This window comes from Hippichthys cyanospilos, chromosome 22 (assembly GCF_059441005.1).
Source record: "Hippichthys cyanospilos isolate Australia breed blue-spotted pipefish chromosome 22, RoL_Hcya_1.0, whole genome shotgun sequence".
NCBI classification, from domain to species: domain Eukaryota; kingdom Metazoa; phylum Chordata; class Actinopteri; order Syngnathiformes; family Syngnathidae; genus Hippichthys; species Hippichthys cyanospilos.
This window is the reverse complement of record NC_142390.1, coordinates 4,538,024-4,550,835: the sequence shown is the minus strand read 5'-3', so window position 1 is coordinate 4,550,835 and position 12,812 is coordinate 4,538,024. Positions and strand designations below refer to the sequence as shown.

At 51.4% G+C, this 12,812-nt stretch overlaps 2 protein-coding genes across 3 annotated transcripts; both read left to right on the top strand.

The window, feature by feature from the left end:
- Nucleotide 1: 1 nt before the first annotated feature.
- On the top strand, nucleotides 2-2,773 carry dusp16 (dual specificity phosphatase 16). 2 transcript variants are annotated; one of them, XM_088406034.1, is made up of 7 exons: nucleotides 2-220; nucleotides 434-868; nucleotides 937-1,075; nucleotides 1,146-1,306; nucleotides 1,472-1,631; nucleotides 1,714-1,837; nucleotides 1,912-2,773. In XM_088406034.1, the coding sequence occupies exons 2-7, from the start codon at nucleotides 635-637 to the stop codon at nucleotides 2,588-2,590; spliced, it is 1,497 nt and encodes a 498-aa protein (XP_088262160.1). In that variant the 5' UTR covers nucleotides 2-220; nucleotides 434-634; the 3' UTR covers nucleotides 2,591-2,773. The 2 variants fall into 2 exon arrangements, with proteins under 2 accessions (XP_088262160.1, XP_088262159.1); XM_088406033.1 differs by having other exon boundaries at nucleotides 3-220; nucleotides 563-868.
- Nucleotides 2,774-3,023: 250 nt separating this feature from the next.
- eps8a (EGFR pathway substrate 8a, signaling adaptor) lies at nucleotides 3,024-12,629 on the top strand. Its single transcript, XM_088406025.1, has 25 exons — nucleotides 3,024-3,218; nucleotides 4,141-4,380; nucleotides 5,313-5,389; nucleotides 6,098-6,165; nucleotides 6,249-6,299; nucleotides 6,380-6,447; nucleotides 6,507-6,668; nucleotides 7,233-7,382; nucleotides 7,444-7,526; nucleotides 7,685-7,791; nucleotides 7,856-7,914; nucleotides 8,012-8,138; nucleotides 8,215-8,303; nucleotides 8,374-8,448; nucleotides 8,514-8,662; nucleotides 8,732-8,879; nucleotides 8,950-9,023; nucleotides 9,115-9,196; nucleotides 9,266-9,409; nucleotides 9,601-9,636; nucleotides 10,769-10,792; nucleotides 10,864-11,077; nucleotides 11,150-11,336; nucleotides 11,432-11,564; nucleotides 12,120-12,629. The coding sequence occupies exons 3-25, from the start codon at nucleotides 5,331-5,333 to the stop codon at nucleotides 12,207-12,209; spliced, it is 2,379 nt and encodes a 792-aa protein (XP_088262151.1). The 5' UTR covers nucleotides 3,024-3,218; nucleotides 4,141-4,380; nucleotides 5,313-5,330; the 3' UTR covers nucleotides 12,210-12,629.
- The last annotated feature ends 183 nt before the right edge of the window (nucleotides 12,630-12,812 follow it).

The following is a 12,812-nucleotide window of genomic DNA, read 5'->3' as shown; positions in this document are numbered from 1 at the left end:
TGAAATATTTCCAAAATGTCCGCTAGTACATCAATGTTGTGCCTGCGCCTTTAAGAGACTCCAGCTCGTTTAGATGACGTAATCTTTTCTTTTCTCCGCCATGACCTCATCGCCTTTTGGACGCAGACAAACTTTGGAAGAACACACAACCCAAGTCAAACTTTGTCCTTGTTGAGCAACAGTTGGAGTTCAAACGACTCCGACGTAGAACGTTTAAGCGGTGAGTCGGTCGTTCAAATTGTCTCAACACGGCAACGAGAGGAGAAGTGAGCTGACGTCACGACAATTCGTGTTTGTTTGGCCTAACTCAGCGTGCAACAAATGTCTTCATTTCACCGCGTTCGATGTGGACGCGCACACTCTTGAACTTTGACACCTCGCGAGCTGCTCAGCTAACATCATGCAAGCACTTTTTTTTTCCTTTTCTTTTCAGATCGCTTCGGTCTTCCAAAGTCAACTTTTGCAGGACGAATGCATGCAAGGCGTTTGTTATGCTTTGAAAGCTTTCAGTCTGTTATATTTAATAAAGAGAACACTGTCTTTCGGTATCATTTATTTAAAGGTTTCCCGTGTGGGACGTCACAGTCTGCATGCGTTGACGTGATGATGTCATCACTTTGTTGGCCGTCGTGACATGGCGGAACCTTCTTGGGGGCCCGACGGGGTGCAGCCCCTGGCGGCAGAGGCGCTGGCAGGCCTGCTGGATGGCGGCGGCGTGCTGGTGGTGGACAGCCGTCCTTTCGTGGACTTCAACACATGGCACATAACCGGCGCCATCAACGTCAACGCGTCCAAACTGCTTAAGCGGCGACTGCAACAAGACAAAGTTCACGTCAAAGACGTGTTGCGCCACACCGCCGGAAAGCAGGTGCCTCGCGAGGCCCACTTCAAATCCTGCTCTTCCTGTCGCTGACTTTGCACTTCCTGTTTGCTCAGTTGGATCTGGAAGCGGGCCTGCAGGTGGTGGTCTACGATGAGAATTCCTGGGATGTGCGGGCTCTGCGTCACGACGCCTTCGCCAGCATGCTGCTCCTAAAGCTGCAGCCGCACTTTGTGCGTGTGTGCCTGCTGGCCGGTGAGTGCACGCCAAGCGGTCCTTCTTGGAGGTATCCGCAATGCGAGACTTTTTGGTGGCATGTTATCAGGCGGTTTCTCCGAGTTTTCCCACCGGTTTCCGTGCCTGTGCGAGGGGAAGCCGTCAGCAGTGGCACCGCGCCCGTACCCACAACCGCCACCCGCGGCGGCGGGTCCCACCCGCATCCTGCCGCATTTGTACCTGGGCTGCCAGCGTGACGTCCTCAACAAGGTGGGCCCGCCATGCCCTGTTCGATATATATATATATATGAAAAAATATTTAACTGAAAAAAGGTTGCGAACCATTGATGAAGAGGACTTGAAAAAAACAAAGTGCTTCATGAAGCTTCATTTTCCCAACACAAGTGCTGATGTGTGTTGATCTGTCCCCAACAGGAAGTGATGCAACGGCACGCCATCGCTTATGTGCTGAATGCCAGCAACAGCTGCCCCAAACCCGACTTCATACCCGACTCGCACTTCCTGAGGGTTCCCGTCAATGACGGCTTCTGCGACAAGATCCTGCCCTGGTTGGACGCCTCTCTGGATTTCATCGGTGAGCAGTTGGGGGGTTCATGTGACTGGCGGCGTCAGCGTGGCACATACCGCCACTCAGGTGACGCCTGCCTGCCTTGCAGAGCAAGCCAAGGCCTTGGACGCCTGCGTGCTGGTCCACTGCCTGGCAGGAATCTCGCGTTCGGCCACCATCGCCATCGCCTACATCATGAAACGGATGGACATGTCTCTGGACGAGGCGTACAGGTGGCCGCCGGCGCCGTCATGCCGGTGGTGCGTGGCAGGCCGCACTCCTGACTGCCCGTGTGGTCCATCCACAGGTTCGTGAAGGACCGAAGGCCCAGCATCTCTCCCAACTTCAACTTCCTTGGTCAGCTGCTGGATTTTGAGAAGAAGATTTCCCGACAAGCGCGGCGACAGATCCCGGGCCGGGCCGAGAGCCCGGCGCCGCCCGACCGACGTCCACTGGAGCGGGTCATGGGCGGCCTTTGTCTGGAGGACTCTGCTCAGTCTGAGCGCCGCTTCTCGCTGGACTTCAAGACATACGGTGAGGTGTGCGCAACGGGCGGCGCGGAACCCGCCCGCCACTTCTCCCCTGTGGAGGAAGTCTCAGAACAAAGTCCCGATAAGGAGGAGGTGCCACAGGGACCGATGCAGGTCCTATTGAGACCTGGACCCTTACCCAGCGGCGCTCTCAAAGGTTGGCATTCTGACATCCTGCCGGGTCCGTCTCCAATGGGGGGACACCGTTGCCTCTCGCCCTCTGAGACAGCTCGTCTCTACTCGGCGGCGGCGTGCGCTCGCAGCCACGGACCGGAGGCGGTCCGTCGGCGAGGACGGCCGCAAGCGCGCGACCGGGGACACTCCCGCAGGAGTTGGCACGAGGAGAGCAACTTCGAGAAGACCCGAAGTTGTCTCGGCTGGAGCGAAAACCCGCTGGACAAGGTGGCGGCGCGGGACAGTTTCTCTTCCAGCCTGGAGCTCATTCGAGTATCCTGACCCGAAACGTGCATGTGTGTGCGTGTTTGTGTGTAGATTTGTGCCATTTCATTGAAATGAACATGCATTCAAATGGTCCGTGTGCTAAATGATGTCTGATGTGATTGGCTGAGTGAGGTGACCAGCTCTTTGAAAGCTGTCACTTTTGTCTTAAAATTAAAACATGCAGCCGATGCCCCCCAATGTTGGTGTGCTGTCCTCGTTTAACGCTATTGAGCGGTTGCCCTTAGTAACGGGGCATCGCTCAAACGTCGAGAGAGCCCCCTTGCGGTCAGTGCAGTCATTACAAGGTAGCGCAATGAATCGCTACCTCAATGCGGGCGTACGCATTTGGTGATCGCGTTCGCAGGTAAGAGATGCTTGTTGCAAACTCGTTAACCGACCGAGTGCCGGTACGATGATGCGTACCTGTCAGTCAATTGTCAGGAAAGATTTTTTTTTCCCCCAACGTGTCGCGCATCCGGTTGTCTTGCAGTCTCTGCTGCGGGACAGAACTTTGCGACTGTCAGACTTAGCGTCGCGCGTTCGGCCGTTCCGCTCGTGCGCGAGAGAACCGTGTTGGAGTTTCATTCGTTGGACGTGAGTGCAGGTGGCGTGGAGACCGATCCTCGAGCTCCGGAGGCAGCAGGTGACGCACACACGGAAAGCTTTCAATTGCTTGATTGATTGATTTTTTTTTTTAATGACAATGTCAACTTTTGGGTCCGAATGGATTGTCTTGTGAAAACGCCTGTCATGTGACGCTGCTTTTTCGATAGCACCCGAAATAGGCAGACGTCAGAACATTGGAAGCTACCGAGTCAACCTACTTGACTCGCAAATACGTTTGAACGTACTTGTGAGCTGAATGCGTAAAACCAGCAATTCTATCATAATTCTGCGTGGTATTAACTTGCTAAAATACTTGCTTTTTGCATTTGGCCTTCTAAAGTTAAGTAGTTTTATTCCACACTGGCTACTTGAAGCAAAATAAAAAAAGTAGTTGATGAAATTAGGGCTAGACAGATTCTGAAGTTTCCATAATTTTATATATATTATTTTGTAATAATATTGAAATGAATTAATATATGAATCCTTTACATTAAATGACAGTTACATAAATTATAAACCAAAAATAGTCACTAGCTTGATGCTGTCATGGGTCCATTTACACGATGACTAGGAATGGCCAAATGATGCTTCTTGAATCACTTGTGATATTTTTTAACTCCTCAAGATAGCGTTCTTAGTTCAAAGAGGCAGGGGACATTTTTTACATTTCCACAGCATGAGCATTGACTGTATCTTTCAGCCAAGCACACCATCTAGAGGAGTAAAAAAAGAGAAAAACAATGTGCTTCATGAAGCTTCATTTTCTTGAGTGTTGTGTTTTACGAAACAACATTTGAACTCGTGCCAGGGGTCTTATTTGTTCTCCACGTTTGCAGGTGCAAAGGTCATCTTGCTTTGTATTTATGTGTGTGTGTGTGTGTTGTCCACAAAAACACACCTTTCACACATAAGACCGTCTGAATGTCAATAGTAAATGTTGCGAGGACTTCCTGTTGCAGACTCCGCCCACAACGCCATCAGGTGCCCGTTGAGGAGCTTAAGCGATCTGCGAGCCGACCTCCCCAAAGGAGGATTTGCGTCCTTTCACCGGACGACGCAGACAGCGTCACTTTCGGCGCTTTTGTGCTTCTCGACGCTTTTTCCCGATGTCTTTGCTGGCCGGCGATGCTCCAATGTGACCTTTGGGTGACCACCCCCCCAACCCCCGCCCCCCTCCATAGGCCAACTTCCTGTAGAAGGTCAGTGACCTCGTCGCTTCTCGATGGTCGTCACGGCAATGATACACCCCGGAAACAAAAAAGCTCGCATACCTGCTGACGTCCAAAAGTCACTTTTCGCACATGTAATGTGACAAGAATGTTAGCATTGCTAGCATTAGCAATCGAACTTTAACGCCTTGCTTGGCAGTCACATCCAACACGCGCATGCACTGACCTTGTCGCGTTTATCGTGTGTGTGTGTCTGAGTGATTTACATGTTTGTCTTGAGTGCATGCGTGGGTGTCCAAATCTTCTTATCTTCTTACTTGCTTGTTGTGTGTGCGTGTTCCCCAGCTGTTGTGTTGTCTCCGCTCAAATACAAAGCCTGTGTGCACGTGTGAAGAGGAATGGGAGGGGCTGCAGGAAGAGGCCTGCTGTCAATCACCGGACTGACAAACACACACACACACGGGTACATGACGTGTCGTTTGATTGTGTTGAGGTGTCAGTTACTATGACGACGTTTCCAAGTAGGTCTTTGCGCGGCAACTGAGCGTCTGCGTCTCCATGGTAACGGAACGCACAGGGAAGGGAGTCCAGTTGAGTGTGTCACATGTGTGTACGGGTTTCCTCTCTTGGTGACTGAATTGATGCAGGGAATTTTTGAAGGATCGTCAGGCCGGCGCATAGGCGTCGGGTCATCCGGCTCGCGTCTGTTGCCGCGGATACCCAGGCGACAATGGATGCCTGTCCGGCTGAATAAATGATGAAGCAAAAACAGCTGTGTTTAAAGTCATGGCACCGCTTGATGTGTTAATCCGCTCTTGTGACACGTCAGTCTAATTTTTCCATCTGATGACGTAACTGCTTTCCTCTGAATACACTTTGATGCTATTGCGCCAGTTCAGAATTTGAACGGTGGTACATTTGGAACGGATGTCTCATTGTGTGTGGCCGTGTTTGTTTTTCAGTAATTCATCACAAGCGAGATGAACGGCAACGAAACGCCAGCCTTCGCTTCCGCCATTTTTGGCTCCTCCTACTCCAAGTCAGTCTTATTTGATTCTCATTAGCACCTGTTAGCTCCCATTCACGCTTTGACTTTGTATTACGCACGTCATGTCAGAATGCTATGGGCTGCTATTGTGCTAATATGCTAACAGGAGCCGCTACTTTTGCTAAAGCCACTGACCCTAATTCCATCTTGACCAATGTTTGCTGGACCAGTACAAGAAATTAGACCCGACCATGACCTGTTTTTTTGACAACTAGGATTTCAGGTCACGACTTCAGATCAGATCTTGACTCAGTCCAAGTCCAGTGCCATGCCTTTGGTCTTGATCCTAACTTTGTCCTGGACTTCAACAAATTCTACACCGAAACAATGACCCAGACCAAGACATTAGACTTGAGCTAACTCAAGAAATTGACCTGCTTCTGGACCCAAATCATGACACGGACAATAACCTGGATCTAGATTTATCCAAACAAGCTAGATCCTGATCTAGCTAGACCCAAACCACAATCTGGATTTGGATACTGACTGTGACCTAACATGAACCTGAATGAACCTTTGCCTGGACTTGAACAGATTACTACACTTAAACAATGATCTGAATCAGGGTCCTGTCCCCGACTTTAGACCTCGACCTGGGTCTAGACCTAAATCATGGCCTGGACAATAAAATGGACCTGTATTTATCTGTTATTTATCTGCACATTTGTGTGCGCGTGTGTGTGTGTGTGTGTGTGACAGCGGCCATGACGTCCCTGAAGTCACCCCAGCTAAGGCTAAAACTAAGTCCCGTGCCAAAGCTCTAGTTGGTGAGTTTTCGTCGCAGATGCCGAGTGGCAACCGATCCCGAACGGGCAAAGAGTGATTGGGCGTCGCAAATGTTTGTCGACAGGAAGCGATCCAATCTATTTCCTGCACTCATCATCCAGACACAACAAGAAAAGTGAGTGGCGTGTGGCGTGAAGTCGCACAGGGATGATTCACAAAAGTACACCCGGTGTTCGCTTGTTGCGTGTTCGTCAGGGCAAAAGAAAGCGTGGTGCACCAGCAGCATCAACAGCCACACGGATACGTCTCAGTACCAGGTGGAGGTGAGTGTGCGCCGCGGGTCCGGCCCGTCGTCTCGGTCACACTTTTGTCGGCGCCGCAGCACCTGAGCACCTTGGTGTTGGAGCGCAAAGCCGGTTTGCTGACGGTGGAGGACGGCGTGCGCCGTCTGCGGCTGCTGGACGCCAAAGGCAAGATCTGGACGCAGGACATGCTGCTGCAGGTCCACCCGGACAACGTCAGCCTCATTGACACCGATACCAAGGTCACTCTGCCTTTTTCTTCTACTTTGCGTGCTCATGCTGATTCTTATTTTGTGTGTGTGTGAATTTTTATAGTCTTTATCACAAAATCTGAGCCAAGCCACAAGAGGTCAAGGAAGGCCATCTGTGGCAAAAAAGATGAGACCTTTCTGAAGATTCCATTAAGTCATAGATGCTCCAAAAGGTTTAAGGCTAAATTGTCTGTAGCAGCGCCTCAGAGAAGGAGGCCGACCTCAGATGTTGTCCCACGTGCGCTCACTTTTTCTCCCGCTTATTTTTCTTCTCTTGGTTCTTCTTCTTTTTGGTGCTTCTTTTTGTCTGTTTTAATTCTTCTCCCGTTTTTTTCTTTCTTCTGATTCCTTGGCCTGGTTCTTTTTCTACATCTGATCTTCAGCTTCCTCCGTTGTTTTCTGGTCATTTTCTGGTCCTTGTTTTTCTTCTTTTTGTTCTTTTACCTTTTGATCCTCTTCCTGTTCTCATTCTTAGTTCTCTTTGCCTTCGCTGTCAGTTTTTTTTTTCTTTCTTCTTCATGTCTTTCTGAGAGTTCTTGTTCGTGTGCGTTTCAGTGCGAGCTGGAGGTGTTCCCACTGAGCTCTGTGCAGCAGTGCCAGGCGGTGATGAACGCGTGCAACTTTGATTCCATTTTGGCACTGGTGTGCAAGGACTCGGGTCAGAACAAGGCTGACCTTCACCTCTTCCAGTGCGATGAGATCAAGGTGAGGTTTGGCAACGGCCGAGAGAGCCCGCAAGCAATCTAAGCTGCGCACGTACGTATAGGCCCACCTGATCCACGCAGACATCCAGAGCGCCCTGACAGACGCCAAAGGCGGCAAAGCCAAGACACGCCCGGATGTCCTCAAGTAAGTCAGGTTATGGATGAAACATATGTTAAAAGTAAATCAAGACAGAAAGGTGCTTAATTGTGATTCATTTAAAAAACTACAAACTGCGTTTGTTTCCTCTCAATGCATTTCAAACGACGTTAATTAGTTGCGATGATTGATGCGTGTGCGTGTAGGATGATCCTGAAGAGTGACGGCGAAATCCCGCCTCCCCCCGCTGCTCCAGCCCCAGAACCGCCGGCTGATCCACAGGATTTGGAGAGTGTCCCAGATGCCCGAAACTGTAAGTAATGTCACCGGCGCTCAGCAAACATGATGCGGGCTCAACACTACGCCTCGGAACGCAGGTGAGCGACAGACGGCACCGTGGGAGGACCGAACGTTGGCCTCGGTGGACCGCGACGTGGTAAGAGGAATGCGCAAATGGTCTGTTGTCGACGTGTGCAGGCCAACAATCTAGCTTGTGCGATTTCTTTTTCTTTTTCTTATGTGTGCGTGCAAAGCAAATACTCAATCACCTTTTGGACGACATCGAGGCCTTTGTGGGAAAGCTGCAGAAAGCGGCCGAGGCGTGCAACCAGCTTGCCCGGCGCAAAAAGAACAAGAAGAACAAGAAGAAGGGACCAGGAGGTGCCGCAATTGGCCGGCGCAACTTCCCGCTTCCGGGGGATGGCCCGGGTGACCAATCATGTGCTTTCCCCTCTAGAGGGGGTCCTGACGCTGCGCTCTAGGCCGCCCGAACACCCGCACTTTGTTGATTGTCTGCAGAAGTTCAAATTTGCCTTCAACCAGCTGGTGAGGGCTTGTGGCGACCAATCCGCATGTCATCCAATGATTGACGGACACCTTCGCATCCCATCCGCAGGGGCGACTGAACGGTCACATCCACAACCCCAGCGCAGAGGAGCTTCTCCACTTCCTTTTCACGCCCATCAGAATGGTACTCCCCGCGCCGCACGACAAGCCTGACAGAAGACTCCGCCTCTTTTTCCTTCCCTGCAACAGGTGGTCCAGGCATCCGGCGGCGCCGAAGTGGCCCGCGCCGTGGTGGTCCCGCTGCTCACCCGTGACGCCATCGAGCTCCTGCATGCTGCCGGCACTCCCGAGGAGCGCCGTCTGTGGGTGGCGCTGGGGGACGGGTGGACCAAATGCAGGTCGCCATCAGGCTCAGCGCGTGGCGACCTATCGTACGTACGAGCTACCTGATGACTATGTGCGCGTAGGTTGGAGTGGCCCAAGGATCATTACTTTCCACCGTGCCCGCTGGTGTTCTCCGACGGCTGGGAGCCGCCGCCGCCATCGCCGTCTCCGGACCGTGTGCCGAGCGAGCGTGACCCGGGATTGGAAGCCGGCGCGCCACCCGCTGAAGTGGTGAGGTAGCCCGAGCCACCCCGCGGCGTGACGTCACCTCCTGATACCGGCCGACATTGTTGTCTTCTAGGCATCGTCGCTTGCTGCCTTCAGCGGGATTTTGGAGCAGGACGCCGCGCCCGAGCAGGCCGTCAAACGCCAAACGTGAGTAGCCCCTATTGCCCGGTAACGGGAAGGTTCCAGTGGAAGTAGGCGTGGCCTTGACCTAAATATTTTTTTCCCCCCAAAAATACAGCAAACACTTTGCCAAATCCAAGTACGATTTTGTGGCGAGGAACAACACGGAGCTGTCGGTGATCAAGGACGAGCTGGTCGAGGTGACCCCCTTCTCCAAAATGCCCGCACCACCGGCGAGCGCTTTGTGCCATTTGTTATCTGTCCATCAGGTCTTGGATGACAGGAAACAGTGGTGGAAGGTTCGAAACGGCGAAGGCTCGCTGGGCTACGTGCCAAACAATATCCTGGAGGCCGCCGCGCCCGCCGTGGACATGACCGGCCGCGGGGACGCCGTCTACAGCCATACCATACAGGTGCACCCCTCACTCACTTCTCCATCAGGCCCGTCGCCACAGCTACAGTATGCCTCACAAGGCCACGTGACATCACCACTCACACGCACGACACGTGTTATACGATGAGCGCGACATTAGGTCATCACAAGTGTCAGATGATTCCGCGCAAGACCCCCTTACTCACGCACTTGACTTTTTTGTCTGTGAAGCTGATGATGCCACGGAAGGAGTTTGAGATGTTCAAGGTAGGGTGGGTGTGGGTGGGCGGGGCTTAGTAGTGGCTTCGCTCTGCTTCTTAAAGGGACAGTCGCACGTTTGCAACCTGAAATGCTCACATGCATGTCCGTCCGACTCTTCCTTGTGTGAACGTGTGCGTGGTAGCGGTAGCGTTTGATGTCTTTTTAGGTTGGATTTTTATTTATTTATTGTGTCTGGAGTTTATCGAATTTTGGGGGTCCTAAACGTGAAAAATCTTGACTTTTTGACAAGATGAAGGGGGCAGTGCATCAAATTTTGCGTTTTATATTTCTTTGCTCACTTTACTCAAACAACTGAGCTGTGAAGCGAGAGGTGCTTCTTTTCTAAAGCCTCGTCGATGTTAATAATGTTTGTCCAATAAAATCCTGATAAAAAAACAAAAGGTAGCACATACTGTCAAACTGTTATTGTGCTGTGCTGTTAAATTAAAGACAGTAAAAACAAAGACCAATATACAGTACAGTAGCAAGGAAGTATGAAAATTTCTTTGCATGAAACAAATTTGAATTTCAGCACACAAACTAACTAAAAATTAATTAGAGCAGAAACAAATGTACTTTTGGAAAACAAATGACCAAAACTCAAAAACAAAAATTGCCTTTGATTTTTTGTTTTCTGAATTGGAAATTTGCTTTTGCTTTTGCTGAAATGTACATTTGTTTCATGAAATGTGCTTCACGGTTTATTTTGTTTTCCACTTCCTGGCCACCGTACCAACATGTTACATATAAACACAGCACAATTTTGTTTTGTTTTAGCATTCATTTTGGTGAACTTTCTTTTTCTGTCTGTTAAATGCATGCATGCAAATCAGTCCCAAGGCCAATGGAGACTCATATGGTCAAAATCAGAAGTGGCGCTGAGGACTATTTGCCTTTATTTCTACAGCGTGGCCCAGCTTCATATCTTGGTTGTAGCGAGAGGAAGCACTTTAGCTCACTTTACTTGCCAAGTGATGACACCTTTCTACTCTCATTTCTGTGGAAATGAGATGCCCAGCCCTGGTTTGCCGTGTTTGTTAGCTAGTACTGAAGCTAAAGGCTAATGCAAATCTCAGGAGCTCACTTGTGCTCTTGTGTTTTTGTTGTTGTTTGTTTGGTTGTTGTTTTTTTCCCACAGCAATTACTAGGAGAGCTAAACGAGGTAACTCTTCTCCCCAGAAACTTCAACTTTGACATCAGCCAGGTCGCTCATCGTCTTCTTTCCACTCCCAGAAGCAGACTGGTACCAGGACGGAAAACCTTGCCGCCAAAGCTGTCCCGGTGCCCCCGCCGGTGCCGCTCAGTGGCCCCCCCGCGCCGCCGCTGCCGCCGCCCGCCATGGAGGCGGCCGAGACGGCTGGCATTACCAAGCGCTCTGTGAGCCGCCATGACAGTCCGGCACCCGCTGAGGCCGCCACGGATGACGGCGCCAAAACCCTCGCCGACCGTGAGTACGCCGAAAAGCCCGTAGGCGCCTTTTGGCCTCGGCCTCCGCGCTCATTGGAAAACGTGTTGGTAGGCCGGAAGTCCACCATGGAGGAGGTCCAGGACGAGCTCCTGCACCGACTGACGCTGGGTCGCAGCGCCCACAAGAATCTTGGCGCTCCGTTGCGCCGCGCCGCCAACCTGCCCGGCATTAGCATTACTTACGAGTCGTCACCTCAGGACGTGCGCAGTTGGCTGGAGGCCAAAGGCTTCAGTCCTGTGTGAGTAGTAGCATGGGTGCTCGCCAAATCCCATAACGGGACGCAAAATTCAAGAGGAGCCTATAGTTTGACTCCATTTTCTGTTTTTACCGCAGCACCGTCGGGAGTCTCGGCGTGCTGACAGGGGCGCAGCTGTTCTCGCTCAACAAGGACGAGCTGAAGACCGTCTGCCCCGACGACGGCGCCCGCGTCTTCAGCCAGGTCACCGTGCAGAAGGCGGCGCTGGAGGTACGTACGCATGTCCTTGGCGCCGCTCGACGCCCGACGCCCGACTCAGGCCGTAGCAAAGACCCCACTTGACTTTTGCGACCGTCGGCGTGCCGGTTTGCGTGAGTTGCGCACTCCGAGTCCCCGCATGGCACGACTTAACTTGACGGGACTTGCTTGAGACTTCCAAGATCGGGACTTGACGACCCCTCCCATCTGTCTGTCGTCGTGTGCTGTGTGGTCTCTTCAGGTCTTCTTCTGAGCCTCCTTTCATCTTCTTCATGGCTTCATTCAGGTATCTTGCTCCTCTGCTTTCCACTCATGCGCCTTAAAGTAGCTCTGTCCCGTTTTGTCCAGTAGCGCTTGGCTCACACGTGTCCTACTTGCTCGGCAAACATGGCAAAATGGCTCAGCCCACAGTTTGCTGGGTGAAGTTTCATCATGGACCCTGTTCCTCACGTTGTTCCTTGGCTCCTTCCTCACGTCAGCCTTGATGATGTCATGCCACGACATTTGTGTTGGACTGCCCCTAACGCTCCTCTTCTTCTTCTTCCTTCCCACCTGGCGAACCTTCAGCGACAGTCTGGCTCCGAGCTGCAGGAGGTCATGAAGAGGCGCCAGGAGATCCTGGCGGCCAGCGCTGGCGACTCAGGGGTGGAATCTTGACAAAGGTCACATGACCTCCTTCCTCGTTTCCTTTTTGGGCAGCGTGTCCCATCCCTGCGGAGATCCCGCGCTGGCGCTGTTGAAAACATAAGTGAAATGTTACCAACACCCCATGTTGACACGCTGTCATTAGCATTAGCAAACAATTAGAAGCCATGTTAAAAAAAGTGGTGTTAGCGTAGCTAATCCTCAGCAACATTTTTTTTTTAACCAACAGCAGTTGCCCTTCTTCAAAACGACTTTTAAGTCCACTCGCAACTGCGCCCAAGGCCCTCTCTTCTTTTTACACTACAGCCAATCACGATAGCGACTGGCCCCACAAGCCCTGCCTCTCAGACAAGTTGACCTGCCGCCTTATATGGCACCCTCTTAAAAATAGTACATGAATAATAAAATGAATAAATTGGCCAATGCATTTCAGTTTGCGTCGATTCTATAATGATTTTGGCTATTAGGGCGTAGGTGAACAAATTATATGCACTGTCTCCAATGTTTTTGAGCAATCTGCAGCCCTGGATGCTCCCATTTGTGCTGCGCGTGAGGAGCAAATGAGAAGGTGCCATGATGATCAAACGAGACATTGCTTGCTTGTGCCCACTCCCA

Coding starts and splice junctions, on each gene's coding strand:
- eps8a (XM_088406025.1), top strand. CDS start 5,331: ATGAACGGCAACGAAACGCCAGCCTTCGCTTCCGCCATTTTTGGCTCC. Junction 5,390..6,097: donor TTTGGCTCCTCCTACTCCAA/GTCAGTCTTATT, acceptor TGTGTGTGACAG/CGGCCATGACGTCCCTGAAG. Junction 11,565..12,119: donor TGCAGAAGGCGGCGCTGGAG/GTACGTACGCAT, acceptor GCGAACCTTCAG/CGACAGTCTGGCTCCGAGCT.
- dusp16 (XM_088406034.1), top strand. CDS start 635: ATGGCGGAACCTTCTTGGGGGCCCGACGGGGTGCAGCCCCTGGCGGCA. Junction 1,076..1,145: donor GCGTGTGTGCCTGCTGGCCG/GTGAGTGCACGC, acceptor GCATGTTATCAG/GCGGTTTCTCCGAGTTTTCC. Junction 1,838..1,911: donor TCTCTGGACGAGGCGTACAG/GTGGCCGCCGGC, acceptor GTCCATCCACAG/GTTCGTGAAGGACCGAAGGC.